Source organism: Equus przewalskii, chromosome 12, assembly GCF_037783145.1.
Source record: "Equus przewalskii isolate Varuska chromosome 12, EquPr2, whole genome shotgun sequence".
Classification (NCBI taxonomy): domain Eukaryota; kingdom Metazoa; phylum Chordata; class Mammalia; order Perissodactyla; family Equidae; genus Equus; species Equus przewalskii.
Genome location: NC_091842.1, coordinates 20,067,545 through 20,090,154, shown reverse-complemented (window position 1 = coordinate 20,090,154; position 22,610 = coordinate 20,067,545). Strand labels below are relative to the sequence as shown.

Genomic DNA, 22,610 nt, shown 5'->3' with positions numbered 1-22,610 from the left:
ACAAGGCTTATGGGGCCCCAGTGCGGGGAAAAGAATAAGACCCTAAAAAAGCATCAACCCTGCTCAGTAGGGGAATTGCCGGCCCAGTCCACAGAGGAAGAGAGATCAGAGAAGGTTAAGTTGCCTTCTCTAGCCACACAGCGAGTAAACCCAAGCTTCTCTCTTTACCCCTATGATCTTTTTACTTCCTCAGCAGAGATCAGGCAGACCCGGCACCTACACTCCACCTAGGACCAAGGGCTGGGGAACCTTGCAACCTGCACTTGTGTGTTCAGACTGATCACGCCTGGTTCCTTCCCCCAAATAAGGGCTCATCACTGGGGGAGGGTGGGAAAGGGGCACTCCCGCTTGATGCTCCGAAGAGCCCATACCATCCTCCTCCCTCTCTGACATCCTCATCTGAGAAAAGACACGTGCACAGGCCTGCCAGGTGCAGTGTGACCAGCAGGTGGCACCAAAGGGAGCCTCCCATGTGCTGGGGTGTGGGGGCGGCAGGAAGCCAGGATGGCCGCACCTTCAGCTAGTGGGTTAAACTCCAGAACCTGCTGCAAGCTGGGCTTCTGGAGGATTTGGTAGCGAGAAGGGATGGTGCTAGCGCAGGAGCCACCCCGAGGGGCCGGCCAGGCAAGCCCCATCCTCTCACCTGCAGCATCACCTCTCCCAAGTGGGGTCTAGGAAGCCTGACTGCTAAAAAGCCAGTCTGGTTGGTAAGACTTTGGGGCCCCGTTGCTACCTGTGTGGCTTCAGGTTAGTCTTCTCCCTGCCTCAGTTTCCTCTCCACTTTACAGATGGGGACGGTCCCTACTAACTGTCTCAAGATTTGAGGGGTATCTCCTTCCCGCCATTAAACTCCCTTGTGATGCAGACTTATGGTGACAGAAAACAGTTTAAATGCCCAGAAGTGTGAGTTTTATTTGTCAGCACAGTATGGAGCTAAGGCATGATGCTCTTGCTTCCAAGAGCTTGAGGGGCGGCAGGGAACTGGAGAGGCAGGCCTTCTTGGGGGTCGGGCCCCTTGGCTGCCTTTTTGACCGGAGGCTGGGCCTCAGACCCTAGCCCCAGCAGACCCAAGGCTGTGTTGAAGAGGTTGATGGGAGTGGAGCCATCGGTGATGAGGGTTGATTTCAGGCCCAGGCTCTGGAGCAGTCTCACCTGGAAGGAGCAAGAGGAGAACGAGAAGATGCAGTCAGGCCCTGGTCCCTTCTCTCGTCTGCCTGGGGCAGGCTGCCATCCACTTCTACCCAAGCCATCCTCATAGCATTAGTCAGTGATAAGCGAGGAGCATAAGGGGAACCTGAGGGGTCCATCCTCTTCATGGCCTAGAAGGCCTAAAAGATGTGGGCCCTGCCTGCAGCTGCCTCCGACCGCTCCCATGCCTACCTTACTTGCCAGGTTGCAGCCATCCAGTCCTTTCTCTTCCTTCAGTGTACCAGCTTTCATTCTCTTTGTGTCTGTGCACTTGGAGCCTCTCCTGGGAAGCCCCTGGCAACTCTACAGAGGGCTCACTTATCCCCCTCTTCAGAGTGACCCTCCTTAAACCAACTACATCATGAAGCATCACCTCCTCCTTCACCTTATCACCCTGCTTGACTTCCTTAGGACATCGGTCTGTGACAAGTGCTCCAACCTGTTTATCTCCCCAAGGAGGCCCAGCTCACTGCCGAGCCTATATGCCTGATATGACACCATACTCAAATGATGCAGGTCAGGACACAGGATATGAGAGAGTTTGTCACCACCTCCCCTCACCCCCAATATCTCCCTAGATGTTGTGTTTGCCTCCTTAGCTCTGCCTTCTTGGTTCCAAGTTTCATCCCAAGACACGCACACATCCCCCCTGCACTCTCCGGACTCACCTGCATCTCTGGCCCTGCCACAGCAAGGTCCCTGATGGTGCTGGGGCCCAGGGCTTCCGTCATGTGCTTGAACTTCTTCGCCTCCACCTCAGCCAGCTGCTGGGCCTTGCTCACCTCTAGCTCCAGCTGGGCCCGGGCATAGATCAGTTCTAGCTCTCGTACTTTCTTTACCCGCTGGAGCTCAGCCTCCTGGAAGGGGAAAACCCATCATTCTTTTGATTGTGTGGCCCCTGGCAACTGTCCAGCAAGTCACCCTAGCCAGCAAGCCTGAGGAACTGAGATGGAAGGGACAGAATTGTGAACTTATAGTCAGTCATGTGTGAACCTGGCTATATGACCTTTAGCTAGTGACCCACAGAGCCCTGAATCCAAGCCTGAGGTCTCGCGTCTGTAAAATGAAGATAATACCTACCTTAATGGGATTTCACGTATTAAATAAGATCATGCATATGAAACACATGCAATACCTGGTACAAAGCTGGCCAGTGTCTGAGCATGTATTACACGTAAGATGGGTGTCATAATAATCCTTTCCTTCCAGGCAGGCATTAGGTGAATTAATATAGGGCAAAGGACTTCATAAACCACCAAGTATTTGCATAGGGCCTTACATTAGGGTACTTGGTATCCTACTCAGCTTCAGGGACTGCAGTGATCTGGCCTCTTCCAGATCCCAAGGCCACACCCTTCCACAGGCATCTCCCGGACTCACCGTCTCAATGGCCAGGGCCTCTGCCTTCAGCTTGGCCTGCAGCACGGAGCCCTCTCCCTCGATGCGCGCTGCCTCTGCACGGGACTCCGCCTCTGCCTTGGCAGCCCCAGTGCTCTCCACGGCAGTGCTGGAGGCGGTGGTGGCAGTCAGGCAAGAGCCAGGAGTAAGCCCAACCAAGCCCTGCCCTGGCCTTGACCTTACGCTGTAGCAGCTTTCACACTCACCCAGCTCCCCCAACCAGCTGCTTTCCCAAGACCCTCGGCCATCTTTTCCTTTAGTTCTCAACCCACCTCAGAGCCTCCAGTTCCAAGAGTTCCCTGCGAGCTTTTTCAGCTTCTGATTGGTCCAAGATCTTCTGTCTCTCAAGTCGGCCACGGGCTTCTTGCTCTAGTCTCTGAGCCTCGTGCCTGGATGGAAGAGGGGACAGGTAAGATGCTGGCTTGGGGCCAGAGCTGGAATGGGAGCTCCAAGGACAGGGACCATCAATCTGTTGGGTGCCCGGGACAGACCCTGGCCCACAGGAGGCACTCAACATGCAAAGGCAGTGTGTCCACTGCAAGCCAGGCATGATTCTGGGCACAAGGGAACACGGTTGTGACCCAGGCCCCTACTTTCATACAACTTACCTTCCAGTGGGGAAAAGACAAGTAGACAAGGATGATTTCAGACAATGACAAGTTCCTTGAAAATGAGTGATACAATAATGACTGGGCAAAGAGGGTGCTGTGTCAGTTGCAGGAGAAAGAAAAGGGCTCCCCTAGGAGGTGACCTTTGAGCTGAGGCCAGAAGGAGGAGCCTGCCCTGAAGCGCTCTAGGGGAAGAGCATTCTGGGCAGAGGAGACAGCCAGTGCAGAAGGCCTCAAGGTGGGCATCTGAGGAACAGAAAGGAGCTGGTGGGCCCTGGAGCATGTGAGCCTGGGGGAAGGCTGGAAGGCAAGAGGCGGGCAGGCAGGGCTGGACCCCAGGGTGCCTAGAAGGCCATAGAAATGAGCTTGGTTTTTAGCATACACACGGTGAGAAGCCACATGAGCAGGGGTGGCATCTGGTCACATTTTAAGTAGGTCATACTATCAGCTAGGTAAGGATGACAGTAGGCTAACAATCAGGGGATGCCATGCTATCCAGGTCCCGGCAGTGGGCTGGAGATGGGGACTCTGGAGAGGTCTGGCCTGCAGTGGGCAATGTGAGCAGCTGGGCCCCCAAGGCCTCACTCACTTGGCGGCTGCCTCCTGGGAGTTGGTGGTGATCTCGATGGCCAGCTGGACACTGCGTTGCAGGGCGTCCCGGGTCCTCTGGTCCACAGGCTCCACTGACTGCACATCCACGCTGCTGACCACCAAGCCATTTTGGGGGAAGATAGCCCGGTCCCGGGGCTTGGGCAGGGCCATGCTGTCAGACCCCTTGGCTTCCAGGGTCTCAAAGCCAAAGACAGCAGTGCGAATGATGCGGGCCGAGTTCTTATGGAAGTCATCGAAGGTGACAGAGGCCACGGCCCCCCGCACCCGGGATGCGATGGCCTTGCAGGCATCACCCACAAAGTCAGGCACTGAGAAGAGCTTGGCTGTCTCTTGGGGATCCTTCCAGTCACTCAGTTCAAAGTGCCTGTGAGCAAAAAGGCCTAGAATAGGGAAGCCGTTTTCCTCCCAGAAACAAATCTCTCACCTTCTAAAAGGACTCTGACTGCCACCCTCAGGGGCTGGGCAAGGTCTCGCATGATAGAGAATGCTAATTAGGGCCCACCACGTGCCAGGTAAGGTCCTAAGAAACTTACACGTGTTCCCATTTAATTCTCTCAGCCACCCTATGAGGTGGGGATGAGCATTATCCCCATTTTACAGATGAGGAAATCGAGGTCTAGAGAAGTTATATAACAGAACTGAAGTCACAAAATATGTGGCAAGCCAGGAAGTTGAGCCCAGGCAGTGTGGCTCCAGGGTCTCTGCTCTCAGTTGTCATGCTGTAGTGACCCCGAAGATGTCAGTGCCCCATCTGCCTGTGTCATGGTCCTGGTCACTTAGCCAAGAGGTGAGGAACGTGTGTTGGGGGCTGTCGAGCATTGCTTCTGAATATGACTTGTCTCTCCTAACTCTAATCACTGCCATTTGAGCTCTAACTATGTCTGGGGCACTGTTCTAATTCTCACTGCATCCTTTCAATTCCCTGTGGAGTTGATGGTCATGCTGTCATCCTCATTCTTCAGACTGGGAAACTCAGGAAAGTACTTACTTACAGGAAAGTGACAGGAAAGTCACTTACCCAGTCCACAGCTAGCAAACAGCGGGGCTGGGATGCAGACCCAGGCAGTGGGCCCCCGAGCACATGATCTTGACCCCTTGCCCACACTGCCCACTCCCACTGGTCACGTCCAATAGTTTTAAAAACTTTCAGTTATGTGTTTGGCTGAACACATGCTGAGAGCTGGGGAGTGTCCTCCTGCCATGTCCCCAAAATCCTGTTCCCAGGAGGCGAGCCTGCATCTTCCCTGTCATTCCCTTGGGCATCAGACTGGATTTGCAAGAACCCCTGGGTTTCCCTCCACACCATGGCATAGAGTCAGGTGTTCTGCCCTCATCATGAGCCCGGCACTTCAGGAGCCTTCCTCAACACCCCACCCCTTACCAGTTGTAGGCAAGCTGCAGCTGCAGCCTGGCATGGTCTGCAGTTTCAATGGTGATGACGTCTGTGAAGAAGTCAGGCCCGAGCAGCAGGCAGAGGGCACGGCGGGTGTGGGGACGCTTGGGCCGCCCAGCCGAGAGGGACAACACCGTAAACTGCTCCTCAGGACCCAGTGACACCAGCTCAGGCCCAAAGACCACGCTGCAGAGGGAGCCAGGAGTCAGACACATGGTGAGCCTCTCCCACCACGTGCACCCCCTAATGGCAGGCCCCTCACCGAGCTCTCTTCTCTCTGTAGTCATACACCTGCACAGCAGCATTGTGAGGGACACGGTAGCTGACCACATGGGTCTTGTTCCGGGGAGCAAAGGGCTGAAGGGTCTTGGCCGTCTCCTTCGCACCCCTGTCCGCGAGAGGGTCCTGCCCCTTGTTCAGCAGCTCCTCCACCCCAGGAGGCAGCTCTTTCTCCCAGAGGACCTCGTCCTGGGTCAGCATGTAGGTGCTTCCAATCACAGCACGCACCTTGAGGGAAGACAAGGAGGAAGGATGTCACTAGGGGAAGCGGCAGAAAGACCCACCCAGCAGTCCTGGAGCAGCACCGAGGTAGTTCAAGGCTAGCACAGTATCGTGGTTAGACGTGGTCTGTGGAATGGTCTCTGGAACGAGGCTGCGTTCAAGTTCGCCATCAGCTAGCTTGGGAATCTTGGGCAAGCTATTTCCTCATCTGCAAAATGGACCCGATAGTGGCTACTTCATAGGGTTGAGGAATGAATGATATCTCACACGTCTAGTGCTGAGAACTTGGCATATGGTAAGTGCTCGATATTATTTACTCTGGAATGCTCCTTCATGGGGCAGCTTGGAGGACATCCCAGGGACAGATAAAATCCTAGGAAATAGACAGCATACACTAACATTTCCTAGGATTCTGAGCTCTATTTCTAGGTCAGATGCTTAGAAAAAGAGGTCAGAGATGTGACCCTACGTCAAACCAAGGTCATAGTTTCAGGCAAGGGGGCAAAGAGAAAGCATTCCGCCAGGATAAGAGCATGGGGTAGGAGGTCAGTTCTTATTGTTCCCAGGCCACACTGCGGTCAGTCCTTTATTCAAGGGAGGGATCTGCAGTGGGGATAGTTTTTCCATCCTAAAACCTAGCTCATCTTCTCCCTTGGGGTTTTCTGGAATTTGAAGTTAGATATTTAAGACAAAGGGAAAGCAAATACTCCACAGAGTACCCTCAGACCTCGCAGCCAGCTGTCTCCGATGCCGTTGTCGGTGCTCCCCTGTCTCTACCATGGACCTCCTCATCAGCGTCACCCACTCACCCAGAGCAAGCCACCACCATGGCCACACGGCAGTGACAGTACCCATCCCTCCGCTGTTACCTTTCCAGTCTTGACGTCCTGAACGTAGATGCCCTCATTCTGGTCCAGAGGGATGGCCTGACGCTCTTCAACCACCTCCACCTTGGCAGACGGCACATACTCCAGGGGTCCACGGATAAGCCAGCGGTCCCCAGCCTGATGCAAGACCTTCTCCTCCCCCTCCCCCTCTTCCAGGGGCTGCAGGGCCCTCAGCAGCAGTCCCTGCTGCTCCGACAGCACGTAGACATCCTGGATGCCTCGTTCCAGCCTCTCTCCTGGTCTGAGGAAAAAAGACTTCTCTCCCTAGTGGGAAGATGTGGGGTTAGGAGCAGCTGCCACCCAGGGTTGCGGGTGCATCTGATGGCACCTCCCTCAGCTCTGCGTGACTGCGGGCTTGTGTTGAGGACAAGCACCCTCCCCCACCCCCACATAGTAATCCAGTGAAGTGTTATCTGGGCTGTCAGGCTCTCTACAAATGCCTGCAGAGCTCATCTGGTCAAACCTGCCCTTGAAAAATTTTGCAAACTGTCGGGACCTGGGTCTTCACAAGCGCAACAGTTAAGAATTAATCTATTGCCCTTTGTTTCTCCCATGCCTTTTCTTCTTGGGACATAGTCCAGAGTTGGCAAACCCTGATGTTTGGGCCAAATCTGGCCAGCTGCCTATTTTTTAAAATATATATATATTGAAATATAACCCACATACCATAAAATATACCTATCTGAAGTATACAATTCAGTTGTTTTAGTGTATCCACAGAGTTGTCCAACATCACTACTATCTAATTCCAGAACATTTTCATCATCCTGAAAAGACACTCTACACCCGGTAGCAATCACTGCCCATTCCTACCCTCCACCAACCACTAGTTTATTTTCTGTCTCTATGAATTTGCCCATTCTGGACATTTCATGTAAATGGAATCATACGATATGTGGTCGTTCACACTGGGCTTCTATTGCTTCTGTTCCAGTTTTTTCGAGTTTATCCATGCTGTAGCATTTATCAGTACTTGATTTCTTTTTATAGCTGAATGATATTCCATTGTATGGATATACCACAATTTTTTATCCATTCATCAACTGATGAACATTTGAGTTGTTTCTACTTTTTCCACCTCCTATTTTTGCAAATAAAACGTTCAGGGAACACAGTGGCACTCGTTCGTTTGCATGCTGCACATGCTGACATGACAGCATGGTTGAGTAGCTGCAACAGAGACCATATAGCCCACAAAGCCTAAACCTTCTACGACCTGGCCCTTTACAGAAAAAGGTTGCCAACTCCCACAGTTCAAAGAGGGGATGAGGTAGGGGGTAGAGAAAAGTGTAAACTAAGAGATTTGTTTTATGCAGGATGACAAAGTTTCCAGAACAAAGGGATGTGAAATATGAGAGAAAGTTTCTAGCTCTGTTGGCACAGGGCAGGGCCAGGGGGCACTCCCAGAAGAGGCAGTGTGTAACCTGAGGTCGGAGGCTGCAAGTGAATTCAAGGGGACGCTGTTTCAAGAGCTAGAACCAAGTGTGCAAAGGCACAGAGGAAGCCACGACAAGCTTGGTCTTTCTAGAGTGTGCACCGGGGGTGGGAGGAGAGAAGGGAGAGAGGTCGGAGGGCCTTGGGCCGTTCACGGGCAGTCACCCCCAGGGCAGGTCTCTAGGGGAGGCCGAGGTGCTTACCTTGACTACACGCTTTTGCCCCAGCTGGTTCTTGCCATCCGGTCCAACGGGGTCGAGAATCACACAGTAGTTGTGGGGGCCCAAGGTGGTGATGGGCACAACTCCCAGCACCTCCTCATAGACATCGGGCACATGGGCCTCCGTGTCCTGCACTGTCACCAGCCATTCCTCGCCAGTGCGGCGGGTCACTCCTCTCAAGTCTCGGAAGTTCTGCCGAGCCCGGAGGTGCAGGGCTGTCTGTAGAGCAAGATGTCGGGGCGTTTGAGTAAATCTACCTCCAACCTCCTCAGGGAGCCTGGGAACCCCATTCATTGGCCACTAAATGCTCCCAGGTCTGAATGACAATTTCTACCAACCCAGGAGGGCTTTTTAAGCCTTTCAGATGACCCAGGATAACCCTCAAGTGATCTAACCTCTGAATTTTTCTTTTAGTTACCATAGAAACATTGCTTCTCTTTTACTTTCATGTTATCTGCCACCATCTCTGCCACTCTGAGTAGTCCCTACCCCAGGGGCCCTTAACCCACAGCCCCCAGAGCACAAACCTTTTCTGTGAGGACCACAGCGTCCACCAAATCCAGAACCTCCTCAAACACTGCTGGGAGATAAGCACCCACGGAGCGGACCAGCCATTCTTCTCCTGAGCCAAGGGCAGAGAGTAAGGGTCAAAGGTCACCCAGCCTGCTCCTGAGCTGCCCTTTCCCTCAGCCAACTGGGAACCCACAGAACTTTGTAGGTGAGGAGATGCCAGTGCCCCCAGGTTCAAGGGCCTGACAGGAGTCCTTGTCTTTATTCCTTTGAGGCCAGAGGAAAACCAATCTCTACTCAGGGGAATAAAAAAGCCCTTCTTGGGGACGGCCCCCTGGCCGAGTGGTTAAGTTCGCGCGCTCCCCTGCAGCCGCCCAGGGTTTCACGGGTTCAGATCCTGGGCGCGGACATGGCACTGCTCGTTAGGCCATGTTGAGGCGGCATCCTACATGGCGCAACTAGAAGGACCCACAACTAAAAATATACAACTACGTACCAGGGGGCTTTGGGAGGAAAAGGAAAAATAAAACCTTAAAAAATAATAATAAATAGATAAATAAATAAAAAGCCCTTCTAAGTGCCCAAGCTGCTGCTCCACCAACACCCTGCTGTGCCTTCTCTTAGCTCCAAAGATCACCTCTTTTCCTTCTCCTAAAGAGGGCAGCAGAACTGCCTCAGTTACAGCTGTGGACGTCTTTTGGTTTATTGGAGAAGCAAGAGCACCTGGGTACAAGTTCCAGCCTCGCCCTTCCCGGCCATAAACCCAGGCAAGTAACCTAATTTCTGTGCCTCAGTTTTGTTACATAGAAAATGGAAATAGCAGTGCCTCGAGGTTGTTAGGACTAAATAAGTTGCCATTTGTAAAGCATTTGAACGGCACCTGGCACACAGAAGGCACTGCATTTGGTAAGACATTTTGCTTACTACATCACATTTGTCAAATACAATTGCTAATGGTATGCGCACACCTGCTTTGTTGATCTAGAAACAGACACGGCCACCGCCCCCAGCTCACGCTAAAGGGTAGGGGGAGGGAAGAGGGTCAGGGTTGGGGTAGTGCCAGCATGAAGGTGGGTAGAGGAAAAGCTGTGGGCAGCCCCTAAGAGCTTACAAAAGATCCCGGGGAAGCACTTCCTCCCAGGCTACAAGTGGCTTTCCCCAACCTTCTCCTACTTCCCTGCAGTCCAGGCAGTCGGAGGCACAGCCTGCCCACCCTCCTCAGTGCCCCTTCGCAACCTTACCAGTCACCCTCTCCTTGCCGTCCCGGTCCCAGCACTCCTTGCGGGCCCTCAGCCGCAGGGCCTGGTTCTGCCTGATGATCGTTGCCTGAATGATCTCCAGGACCTCCACCTCCTTCCGGGGGATGTAAGTGCCTGGGAAGGGAAGATGAGGCACAGGTTGAGGGTCAGAAGGTATCAGGGCTAAGATGGGAAGGCAGGAAGCCTCTGACCCCGACTCCGGCCCGATGGAAAGAACTTACCAGGTCCTTCAAATAGCCACTCATCTCCCGCTACCACCTTGTCTCCATTCTTATCCTCAAAATCCAGCAACGCCTTAAGATGGAGGGCAGTGTTGGGCAGAACCACCTGCAGTGGGGTGATGTCCTAATAGGGGGAAAAGGGAGGCCATGGGGCATTCAGTGCTGTGACCCCAGGAGTCAAATCTGATACCTTGGAGGTCAGAGTCCATAGCACCAATCTTTACATGTCCCAAATAAGACTCTGACTGCAGTGTACAAGGTAGGGGTAGTCCCGAACCCATTTGGTCTGAAGAACTAAGAGTTGACAGAGAAAGAGTATGTCACTGCTGATGAGCCAAGGACACACCTTCCCCTGCAGGAAGTGTTTAGAAGTTGTTTTCAGCTAGAAATCGAGGTAGGAAACCAGGTAAAAGGCTCGATGGGAGAAGTGGGAGAAATACCTGGGAAGCTGAATGAATGAGTATCTCATGGCTTAGTGTGCACTGGGGCTCCCTCAGAAGTTAAGGACTGGGAGGGTATAAACTGCTATAATAGGCATGTTTTAAGCATGTGGCTTTGTTTTCAAGGTTACCTCATGGTCACAAGATAGCCATTGTACTCCAGTCATGGCGCCTCATGAGGAAGGAAGTAACCAAACCTTTTAGAAGTTTGTAGAAATGTTTCTACAAATAGGACTTCACTCGATCTTTGACAATGTTCTGAGAGAGGCAGGAAAGCAAGGAAAGAGAGGTTCATAGAGGCCCAAGGACATGACCAAGGTCACACAACTAGTAAGGGACAGAATCAGGACTTGAAACTCCGTCTTCCGTGAAGCCTACCTGCTGTTCCTTACTCCAACTAGAGTAGCCCTATGGAAGAGAAAGTCAAATAACTCTGCCCTACTCACTGACTACACACTGGGTTGGAGAGAGGCAGAGCTGGAGGTGTATTGCCCAGGCAAGCCCCTCCCTGTACACCTTCTATATGCACGGCACCTAGCTGGGTGTGGTGGGGGCAGGACACACCCCCCTTCCTCTGTCTTCTTGAAGTTGAAGTTCCAGCAGGTGACAAGACAGTCACAGACCATTCTCTCAAGACGACTGTGGAGAGTGTCAAGGGAGAGAGGTTATAGAAGTTCAGATGAAGGAGAAGTTAGAGAAGGCCCTCCAAAAGTGGCATTTGAACTGGGGCTCAAAGGAGAGCTGGGTTTTTTGTGTTTTGTTTGTCTGTCTTTGGTGAGGAAGATCAACCCTGAGCTAACATCTGTTGCCAATCCTCCTCTTTTTGCTTGAGGAAGATTGTCCCTGAGCAACGTTTGTGACAATCTTCCTCTATTTTGTATGTGCAGTGCTGCCACAGCATAACTTGATGAGTAGTGTGTAGGTCCGCGCCCAGGATCTGAACTCATAAACCCCGGGCTGCCGAAGCAGAATGTGTGAACTTAACCACTGTGCCACCAGGCTGGCCACAGGACGAACTGGGTTTTGATACAAAGGTGTGGAAGGAGGAGGAGAAGGTGGTCATCATCTGGGAAGAGCATATAGTCCAGCATGTTTTTCACCTCCCACATCTCTGTCATCACTTCCTATCTGACCTATTGCAAATTCAGGTCTCCCTTTATCTATCCCTGCCATCACCCTCACCTAAGCCACTAACATATCTTGCCTCAATGATGGAAATGTCTTCCTGATTGGTCTCCTGGCTGCCGTCTCTATCTCTTCCCAGTCCATTCCCCACACCGTCACAGGCTTCCAGCTCTAGTGACTGGGTACCCAGTAGTATCACCAAGTTAAGATCACCAAGGAATATAAGAGAAAAACAGATTTGAGGGTAAGGCAAAGTGTTAGGTTTGGATGTCCAGTACGTTGTGGCTGAGAGACATCCAGGAGAGGGCTTCCTCTAGGCAGTTAGGGGACTCAAGTCTCTAGCTCCCAGCTAAGGTGTAGGGTTGGTCTTCAACATAGACAAAGTAGTGACAACCACAAGAGCACAAGAGGGCACACAGGAAGTTCAGGACAGAAGCTGAAGGCAGAGGGGGCAGGGGAGGAAAGGGAGACATCTAAGATGGAAAAGACATCCACAGAGCAAAATGTAAAGACACGTTTTAATAAGAGGGCGGATCAACAATGGATGTGGCTGAGACGGCCCACGAGACACAGAATGACTGTGCACTGGGCCTGGCCTGCAGCTAGGATGTCTTGGGGCTTTGCCAAAGCAAGTTCAGTGGAGGTGGAGGCAGGGGCTTGTGAGGGAATACGGCAGAGAGCATCAAGCACAAGTGGTCATCAAAGAGTAAGTAGGAAAGGAAAGAGAGAGCAGGAAAAAGCTAGAAATTGGATTCACAAGACCATTCATAGAAGCCCATACAAATTTCGTGTGCATATCCTGGGACCCAGCAGTTCCAGAAATTCATAAATTTCTACGCTTAGGGGCCGGCCCAGTGGCGCAGTGGTTAAGTGTGCACATTTCGCTTCGGCGCCCAGGGTTCTCCGGTTCAGATCCCGGGTGCAGACATGGCACCGCTTGGCACGCCATGCTGAGGTAGGCATCCCACATATAAAGTAGAGGAAGATGGGCAATGGATGTTAGCTCAGGGCCAGTCTTCCTCAGCAAAAAGAGGAGGACTGGCAGTAGTTAGCTCAGGGCTAATCTTCCTGAAAGAAAAATAAAAAATAAATAGAAAAAATAAATTTCTATGCTTAAAAGAAACTAGTGTGCACAAGGACACACAGACAAGGATTTTCATAGCAGTACTGTTTTTTCCTAAAAAGTGGAAACATCCTAAATGATTCTCAATAGGGAAATGGCTGAAATTCTATACATCATATGGAATTGCATACAACAACTAAACAAGAGATGATTTATGCATCAATATGCAGAAGTTCATCCAAAATGCACTGGCACACCATGGTGCGATAGTCCTTATGCAAATAGGTTATAATCAATACTAGTTTTAGATACATACTTATGTGAACGCATAAACATATCTGCATGTGTATACCCTGAAAGGATGATAGTAGATACCTCTGAAATGGAGAGCGGGTACAGGTGGTGGAAGTCAGAGAGGATTTCACAGCCTCATGAATGCATTCTTCAGAATGGAAAGCTTACGCAAGTAAGCCTTTAAGGCCAGAAAAGGATGGAAGAGGCAGAGCATGTTTATTGGCCAAGAGAAAGGCAGCAGTAGCGGAGAAGGTAAAGACAGAGGAGACAGAAGCTCTGGGTGGGGAGCAAGGCCTCAGGAGACAGAGGATGAGTCGGGTTCCCGGGTCCACCTGATGGAGGGGAACCTCCTCAGGCTCCATCAGGTAGAAACGAGATAAAGGTAGGTATAAAGTACGGGAAAGGACACGGATCCAGATCCTAGCCTCAATTTCTAACTAAGTGACCAAGTTGTTCAGGAGTGAGAGGGCAGAAACTAGGAACAGAATAGACAATGATAAATATTTAGAAGCATACACAGAAAAATGGAGAGAAAGCTGGTTGGGAAGGAAGAGAACTGATCAACAAGGCTGGGGATGGAATAAACCAAATAGCCCATCTGCTACTTATGATAGCGTGTGTTAGGGGGTCTGTCCGAAAGGTTAGGAAACCCCTTCTGGGTGCGAAAACAGAAAGAGGGGGGAAGACCGATCCAGGACCAGGTTTTGCTGCCAGTCCAGCAACACACCAGTGCACAAGAAGTATGTTAAAATTGTAAGGTTCAGTTGGGGTAGGAAAGAGACCAGGAAGAGAGTCTGAGGGATAGAAGATGGGATCCAAAGCCTTGAGGGGACATGACAACAGAGGGGGGCTAGGAAAGGGAGACTGATGGTCAGGAAGAAGCTGAGTTTAATTTCAAAGGTGGGGCCAGTGGGAGAATAACCAAGTCCAGAGGGGACATGGCAGTGGGCAGGGATGAAGCAGAACAGAAGAGCCAAGGGTCAGAGTTGAGGTCAAAAAGGTCAAGATGTTGACAGGGTCATTGCAAGGACATTAGTGAGGCTCCCAGGAGGACAAGAGGGTGGGGGAAGGGAGGCCCAAGCCAGGTACCACCTCGGTGAAGATGGGCAAGAAAGTGGTACGGGCAGGGCAAGCGCACTGAAGGAAGGCAAGTGTTGACTAGCAGGTAGAAAAGGAATGTCTCAGAGGCATTGGGCTCCAAGGAGGAAGAGGCCCAGCCCTCCTGGCCTGGCGCACATGGGGTTTGAGAGAATGAGCTGCTGTGGGCTGGGGCTGCTGGGGAAGCAGAGGTTCAAGAGGCGGGATGAGGAAAGCTTTCTCTCTGCTCTAGGAAACTTTTAAGTACTGGCACTCACTACCCGCTACCACACCCCACCCAGAGCAGGATTTAGTTGGTCTAAGGAAGGACCTTGATACGGATGATTTTAAATTTTTGAGTTTCAGACTTAAATAAAGCTTTCAAGAAGAGTATAAAGAATACCCCTACACTCTTCACTCAGATTCCTTAAGGGTTAATATTGTAATCATTCCTCATCACTTTCTATCTCTACACACACATACTTCTTCCCTACAGTGTCTGCATCGGAATGGACAGCAACGTCTCAAAGCTTCCTGGGTCATGCTATTATGTTTCCAGCATCAAGAAGCATGCTTTGCAGAGGGACCCAGAGTGAAACAGTATAAAACGGCAAGGAGGTGATGGTGGAAGAAACATTACAGAAATGAAGGCAGGATGCCCACTGGCTCAAGCCCAGGCCCTGAGGACAACATGGACAAGGGCTTGGCTGGAAGGGCAGGCCTGCGATGCCTTCCCGTCGAACAGTCACAGGCATCTGAGCCTGGACCTCCTCTATTCCACCATTGCTGTTACTGCCCACCACTGTCTGGCACTATTTGAGTGAATAAATGCTTACTCTTGGCACAAGTCATTTAGTGCCAGACTGGCCAGGAGCTTCCGTCAGGCTCTGGAGCCTGGAAGAATAGCTGGCGAGATGGGCTGACGGCTCTTGAAGGAGAGGCAAGTCTGTTGTGGGCATGTGAAGGGGAAGGGGGTGTTTGGGGAGGGTGAGTGGGGGGACAAACAGTCGATTCTGCCCCTGGTGAGAACCAGCAAATGTTGCCCCCCATCCTCCGCCCCAATTTGTTTTCCCTGCAGAAAGCAGTGCAGAGCCCTAGGACAAGGTGGCAGGACAGGTGGAGTATAAGGGAGGCAAGCTGGGTACCTTTTCCAACACCTCCCCTGGGTACAGGGGGAAGGGGTCCTGGGCCAGCCGGATCTCTAGGTCAGCGTGGCGGAGCCGTACTTGTCCTGTGACATCAAACAGCACTGAGCCCTCGGCATCCCGGGACACTGGGTTGGCCACTGTGCAGTAGTGGCGTGGGGGGATAGTCACCATGCGCACAGGGGCAAACAGGACCCTGTTGGAGGGTGAGAAGTAGTGTGAGGACCCAGGGGACCCCCATTTCAACTTCGAAAGGAGCTAATGAATAGGAGAGAAAGCTCCCTGTCACCCATGTGAGGGACAGCTCTGCTTGGGAACAGGAAGGAGGTAGACGATCATGCTGGCAGACTAAGAGACCTTCCTTGCCCCCACGTCTCCAGATGGCCCAGTCCTGACACCAACCTCTCATTGTCCTGCCGGATGTAAGTCTTTGGCCCAACCTCCACACGGGACACGTTGCTGTTCTGGTCCAGCACATGGATGTAGTGGTAGGGGGGGATGCGGATGATGGAGTCTTCAGTCACCATGGTGACTCTTTAGCCCAGGGCAGCAGAGGGTGACAGACAAGTGGGGAGAAGATACGAGATGAGCATGAGGGCCTGGGACGAGGCAGGCATGAGTCTTAAGACCAGCTGGGGATGGGGAATGGGCCCTTCCTCCCCGAGCTTAGATTATTCTACCCTTTACTGTCCCCACGACCACCTCTTCCTTTCTTCTTCCCACCCAGGGCAACAGAGCCCATCCACACCTCCCTCCTGCCAAGAACTGCCTGATGCAGTTAACCACAGAAGCCCAGGGTCCTCTGCCGATTCCTTTCCCTCATTCCCATCAACTTCACTTCCCCCGAAGCTGCCTGCAGCACTGAAAGGGGCTTTAGATGAACACTTCCCAAATCTCTAACCACCCCCACAACCCCCCGGCCCCTGGTATAGGAAGTAGAAGTAGGCAGAGCTGGGAGAGCTGGTCAGTCTCTGGAGGTGCTGTGGTCTTCCCCAGCACAGTAGGGAGCAGTGGCTCTGAGTAGCTCCGTGGCTCCTCCAGGGGCAGGTAGCCTTTATTTCAGGGGATCCTGAAGACCCCAGCTACATTCAAACGTTAGCCCATAGCCCAAGAATATTTGCCTGATCTTTGTCTGCAGCCCTCCTCCTTCATGCTTTAAGCAATCCTGGGGTGAACTGTTCAGACATGGGCCACCTCTCAGGGAAGGGATCCCTAACAGAACTGATGCTCCTATAGAATCAGCTGGATTAGAAACACCACAAATTATTCTAGTCCTTTCCTTTGTGTCTGGTCTGTTGCCACCCTTGGCTCCCTGCTGTTATGAGCAGAGGTTGGTTGGGGGTGGGGGGGATAGGGTAAATGAGTACTATATTCCACCCCCCACCCCCTCACACCTCCACATGTCATCTGCTTCTGAATCCTGGGTGGTCCCATCTAGTACTTGGCCTGTTCAGGAATGTCACACCTCTTACCTAAACCCCATCTCTGCCTCCAGCATGCCCCGGACTTTGGACAACATGTCCTTTTGGGTCACACAAAGGGAACCAAGTTTACTAGGCAACTCAAAGCCTTGTTCTGAGACTTTGGTCAGACAGTTCTGAAGCCACCATCAGAAAGGAGTGGCACCTCATCCATTCCACCATTTATCCAGCTTCCAACGCGGGTGAGAAATGGGAAGCAAGGAAGAAGAGGGAGTGGCTTGGCACAGGAAAAAAACAGGCAGGAGCCACAAAATTACAGAATCAAGGCGAGGCCCAAGAGTTTTACTTGATTCATACCATCTGTAAAATTTCATTTTTGTTTAGAAATTTTGAGTTTTCACAAACTCCTGATTCCTGCTTTTCTTAAGTTAGGAGACAGGCCTACATTTCATGTAGCAAAATTGGCTAGAGCTAAGTAGCAGCTGTGCCCTTTAGATGGGACACAAGCTTTCCCCGCTTACCATAGTCCCCACCACTCCCTGTTGTCTTACACCTGGGCCATTGCACTCACATCACCTGCCTAGCTCCTGTTTAAAACCTTCTAACTCAGCATCAGCCAATAGAACTTTCCAGAATGATGAAAATTAAATCTTTGCTGTCTTTGGACTAGCCACATGTGGCTACTGAACACTTGAAGTGTGGCTAGTATGATAACTGAGGAACTAAAATTTTAATTAAAATAGCCAACCATGGCTGGTTGATCCCATATTAGACAGTGTAGCTCTAAGTAGTTGAGTCCCAGACAGGGACAATGAGTCATTCAAGGCCACACAGCAAGTTAGTGGTATATCAGGATGAGAATCCCAATGGAACGTCTAGTCTCGTCTCTTTCCAGTGGCAGCTGGTACAGTGCTTGGGGCGCAGGTTCAGACAGACTGCCTGGGCTGACTTACAATTCCGATTTGCGGCTTTCCTGCCTTGTACTGTTTCCTTAATATCTTACCTCATTTTGAAAGAGGTTACAGTTTTGATGGTTTCCTGGTACACTTTCCACATCAGAGGGATGTTATTCTGTTCCTCATTCCTTTATCTTGCAACTTTGTATGGGATTTGACCTTGATACTTTTCTGTTGCTCCTCTTTTACGTGAATTTTCCTTAACTTGTAGGAGAGTGGCCTTTCTAACATCAGAGCTCCCTCTTGTGTTGATTTCAGGTAGTGTTTGAAAATACAGGGGCTGGCTTCCCACTTTTCTCGCTCTGTTCCTCTCCCCACTCTTACCTGGACTTTCTCTTTCCTCTCTACAGACTTGTCCCACTCAGCTGTGCTTCCACTCCCTGAAGTTGCTCCCTGATGTGAGCCCTATCCCAGACAAGGCCCACAAGAGCCTCCAGGGACTGAGACTGCCTGGATCTTAGTTCTCTTACTGGATGGGTAATCTTAGACAAGTCCCCTGCCCTCTCTATACCTGTTTCCTGGCCTATAACCTCGGACTGGATAGGGCATCTACTCGAGTTGAGGACTGAGTTAAGTATAAAGCACTCAGAACAGAGCCTGGCTCTTCAGCAGCACTGTGTGTCTTCCTGCTGAGGGAGGGGCTAGCCTGAGACCCAACTTCCCTACCCAGTTAGGGGATGGGACCTAGCACCAGAGGCTCACTATCCCACCTGGTGTCTTGGCCTTAACCCTCACTGTTTACTGGTCAGGAAGGTGGCAAGTCTTGTGTCACCCCAGCTGTGGGGCTGGAACAGCAAAGGGGCATCTGACAGCCAAGTGAAACCTTGTCCAGCTGCTCCTTTGCCAGGTTCTCTGCAGGGCGGAAGCCTAGCCAGGAAACCAGACGCAGGGAGAGCAAAAGCTAGGGCTCTAGGTGGAGGTGTGGACAGAGCCCTGTGAGGCCCCAGAGGGAAGATTTGAATTCTAGATGCCCATGCAAGGCTAGGAAGCAGGCTCCGGGACAGCCTCCAACTGCTCCTTTGTTGGACAATCCCCTACCTTCTATGGCTGAGGCCTCTCCACCATCTGTCACCCCAGCTGGGCCCAGTCGGGGGGCTGAGAGCCTCGCTCAGCTCAGTGGCTCAGCTGACTGTCATCCTTATGGCTGATCAAGCTGGGCTCCTGCCTTGTTCCGAGGCCAACCACCCTTGTTTCAGTCCCAGGACGCTGTTGCACCTTCCTGACCACCCACCTACCATGCCCTAAAGCTGTGCCTTCTACCTAGGCCACCTGCCAAGTTCACTCAACAACAGGTTTTCCCTTTTCCCTCACCATCCATGGAAGTAAGTCTCAATATAGGGCCTCTCAGGGGATCCAGGGAAACTATTTGACTCAGGTAGCATGTTTGTGACAAGTCCTAGATTTAGACTTTTGTTGTTTGCCAGATGCATTGCATTTTACTTCCAATATATCAGGGCCCTCCAAAGACAATGGGTAAGAATTGTGTTGACCTTCAGAAGGTCCTGCCCAGCCTTGGATTTGGCCCCCAACTCCCCAAGTCCACCCAGACCTCCCCTCATTGCCTGCTTCCACCTGCCCCTCGCTGCTCTCTGGGCACATGTTCAGCCTTGCCTGATCACACTTTCCTCAAGTGTCATGAGGCTCCTGCAAGAATAAGTCAACCTTCACCCAAAGTCTCAGAGACCAGTAGCTCTCCCACTGCACCCACATACACAAAGAAGGGAAGGGGTGATGAGCAGAGAATAAAACAGCCTGTAAGAAGCTGAAGCTGGGCTCATCGTCTAATTAAGAGGCAGCTCTTGACCCATGTCTTGGCTCCAAAGTACACCTATACTACAGCTAGATTTAAAAGATAAATGAGTTACGAGTCACTACATATTAGAGACCCTCAGGGCCAACTGTGAATGGCTGACAGTGTATCTTAAAAAGCAGATGCCCAGGTGACCAGCTACATTGTGTATTGGTCTGCAGTGAGCAGCAGCATCGGCATCACCTGGAAGCTTGTCAGTAACACAGAATTTTGGGCCCTACTGGCGAGTTGCTGAGTCAGTCAGCTTTTTAAGTGCATCCCCAATTATCTGGGCCACATTAAAGGATGAGCAGCTCTGGTCTAAAGCAGCCACTTCAACCCTGGCTGTACATTAGAATTACCTGGAGATCGTTTAAAACCACCCATCTCTGGGCACTCCGATTTAATTGGCCTGGGGTGTGGTCCAAGCATTGCTATATTTAAAAGCTCTCCCGTTGACTCTAATGCATAACAAGGATTGGGTCCCGTCACAGCTGGCATGCTCTTGGGCCACTTGCTAGCCTCTGAGCCTTACCCTCCAAGACTGTGAAGTAGGAATAAAAGTGACTCTTTCCTGGGCTTAAAAGAATTTCTGATTAGAGGCTGTCCTTCATGCACAGTAGGAGCTCAACAAAGGGTGGCTGGGAGGAACACGACCTCAGATTGCAGACTGCTTCTCAAGGGCAGGGAAATTCACTTCTCCTCCAGTGCCCTCACCCCCAGGTCCAAGTAGCCCCCTAGCCAACACAAGCCCCCTTGTCCCAAGCCTTGGGTTCTCAGTCCAGGCAGAGCTGAAGCTGAAGGGGAAGCCAGTGACTCAGCCTTGCCACCACGATCAAGCTTAGGGTTAGGAGAATGCACATGAAGTTCAGCATAATAAACATGGGGCCATGTCTGCCGTTTCCCATCACTGATTTTAAACATTCTAGCCTTTGTTTGGAGAACACGAGAGCCACATTACTCAGGGACAGCAGAGGCTGTTTTCACTAGCTTCGCGGTTTAGAGGAATTATCTCCTGCTTTAGGGGACTCCAGTGGAAATTCTTGAGAATTTGTCTCACGTAAATCATTTCTTGGCAACAGAGATTTAGGAACTTTTCTTCCTAGAAAAATCTTATCTGAGCTCCAGACCAACTGGGCCACTTTGTGGGAGGAGGAGCAGCTTGCTGGTCTCAGTGAAGACAGAGCAGCTCCGCCAGCTCAGGATGCTTCTTGTCCTGCCTCCACCTTACCTCCCGGATGCTGCCAATTAATGCCAATCACTGAAGACAAGGATTGCCTAGATTAGAAGTGGCCCAGGAACCAGGCTTCAGATCAAAGTTTTCTAAACTCACCCAATCATAGGACTCAGCTGGGAGCGTTGATCCTGTTCATGCCAGTTCCCAGGGCTCATCCACCCACTGGGCCAAGGTTTCCAGGAGAGACTCTAAAACTTGTACTTTCAACAAGTGCCCCAAATAACAGCTCCCACTTATTAAGAACTTAACCTGTGCCAGGCATTGGGTTAAGTGTCTATTAATTAAAGGCACTTTAATTAATCCACTCATTTAATCCTCACAAGAACCTAGAAGTTAAGCAACTTGCTCAGGATCACACAATGATCAAAGGACAGGGCCAGATCCCACCCAGATAACGGGACTGCAGAGCCCTCAAACCAGGGGGCAACATGGCTTCTCAGCTAGAAATGTCAATAAGATTCTAAACCTAGGAACGAGGACTTAAGGGCCTGGGTGGGGCTGCATACTCTCCAGGAGATAGTACCAATGGCAGTTCAAAGGGGAGCATTTTCTGCAACCTGGGAGGGTAGCAGCCAACAAAGAGGCCTTACTCTGGGGCCCTTAGGCTGTCCCTGGGCCATGCACTCAAGGCAGCCGCCCTGCCTGCTCATGGCTTCGGAGAGCTGCCCTCCCCAGAAAGCTCCACCCCAGGGCAGCTGGGTGCCCTCTGTACCAAGGGTGGAAACAGGCAGTAGTTCCCAGGGAGTCAGCTGGCACTCCCCATAACAGCTTGCCCTTCCCCTGCAACCCAGGGGTCCACTCAGGCAGGCAGCAGAGAACATGGGACATCTGCCTCAACTACACGCCCCCAACGCTTCACTTGGATGCCAGCTCTAACAGCTTTAGGATCACAGGCTGATGGCTCCAAACAAGCTCCCCCTTTCTCACTTCCCTCTCCCAAAGAGAAAACAAGAGCCTTGCTCACCAAACTGCATACCTCCCGGAAATGCAGCCTGCCTTGAGATCACCCTGCTAGCGACTTCTCCAGTGAACCACAAGGCCCACAGCTGACACAGGCCTGAGTGAGGCAGTAGGAAAACCTCAACATTTAGCAGAGTTAATGGGTCTCCATGGGGACAAATCATATTCTAAGAGCTCAAGGGGACAGGCCAGAGAGCAGGTCCCCAGGAAGAGGGGAAGGTGAGTACAGTAGGGACGAATCCAGCTCCAGGAAGGTGTCTGAATGGACCCCCTAAGTTTCCTCCACCCTTACTGCTGATGTGGGAGCTGGAAGTCAGAGAGGCCTCAGGTTTTTGGGGTGCGGGTGTTGATCTACTTTTGCCTCAAAACACGGAAAAACTCCAACAAGGAAAGTAAAACCTCCCAAGGCCAAGCCTCCACCCACCTTCTCCTGCTCTGGTTCAGAGAGCTCTTACCTGCCCCACAGCAAGGCCCCAGAAGACAGGACAGGGCTAGACAGGGCCTTGAGAGGCACAAGATCCCACCACTGGTTTGGGGCTTTGGGGCCAGTACAAAGTACTCACATCCAGAAGTGTGTGGCTAGCTGCAACAGACTCCTCAGATTGAGAAACTCCCTCAGCCAGCCCCCGGAAATCTTGCCGGGGGCGGGCAGGGCAAGGCCGGGCCAGGGCAGGGGAATCACTTCCCGGAGGCGGCAGCGCCCAGCAGGCTCAGGGGTGGGGCCTGAGCATTTAAAGGGCCCTTGCAGCTGAAGACACTGTGGCTCATTCAGCGCTCAGGAATTTGCACCTCAGAGTCAGCTGGCAGCCCTGGAAGGGTGAGACAGCCCAAGCCAGGGGCACAGGGGCTGACTGAGTTCACCTCTGTCCAT

At 51.7% G+C, this 22,610-nt stretch overlaps 1 protein-coding gene across 2 annotated transcripts; it reads right to left on the bottom strand.

The window, feature by feature from the left end:
- Positions 1-886: 886 nt before the first annotated feature.
- Positions 887-22,556, bottom strand: MVP (major vault protein). Of its 2 annotated transcripts, none has more exons than XM_008514279.2 (15): positions 22,303-22,556; positions 15,779-15,910; positions 15,377-15,572; positions 10,233-10,356; positions 9,994-10,125; positions 8,770-8,864; positions 8,225-8,461; positions 6,570-6,851; positions 5,462-5,706; positions 5,188-5,385; positions 3,784-4,170; positions 2,859-2,975; positions 2,569-2,695; positions 1,857-2,045; positions 887-1,152 (listed from the first exon to the last, which is right to left on the bottom strand). In XM_008514279.2, the coding sequence occupies exons 2-15, from the start codon at positions 15,901-15,903 to the stop codon at positions 934-936; spliced, it is 2,673 nt and encodes an 890-aa protein (XP_008512501.2). In that variant the 5' UTR covers positions 15,904-15,910; positions 22,303-22,556; the 3' UTR covers positions 887-933. The 2 variants fall into 2 exon arrangements, with proteins under 2 accessions (XP_008512501.2, XP_008512502.2); XM_008514280.2 differs by having other exon boundaries at positions 22,195-22,389.
- Between the last annotated feature and the right edge of the window lie 54 nt (positions 22,557-22,610).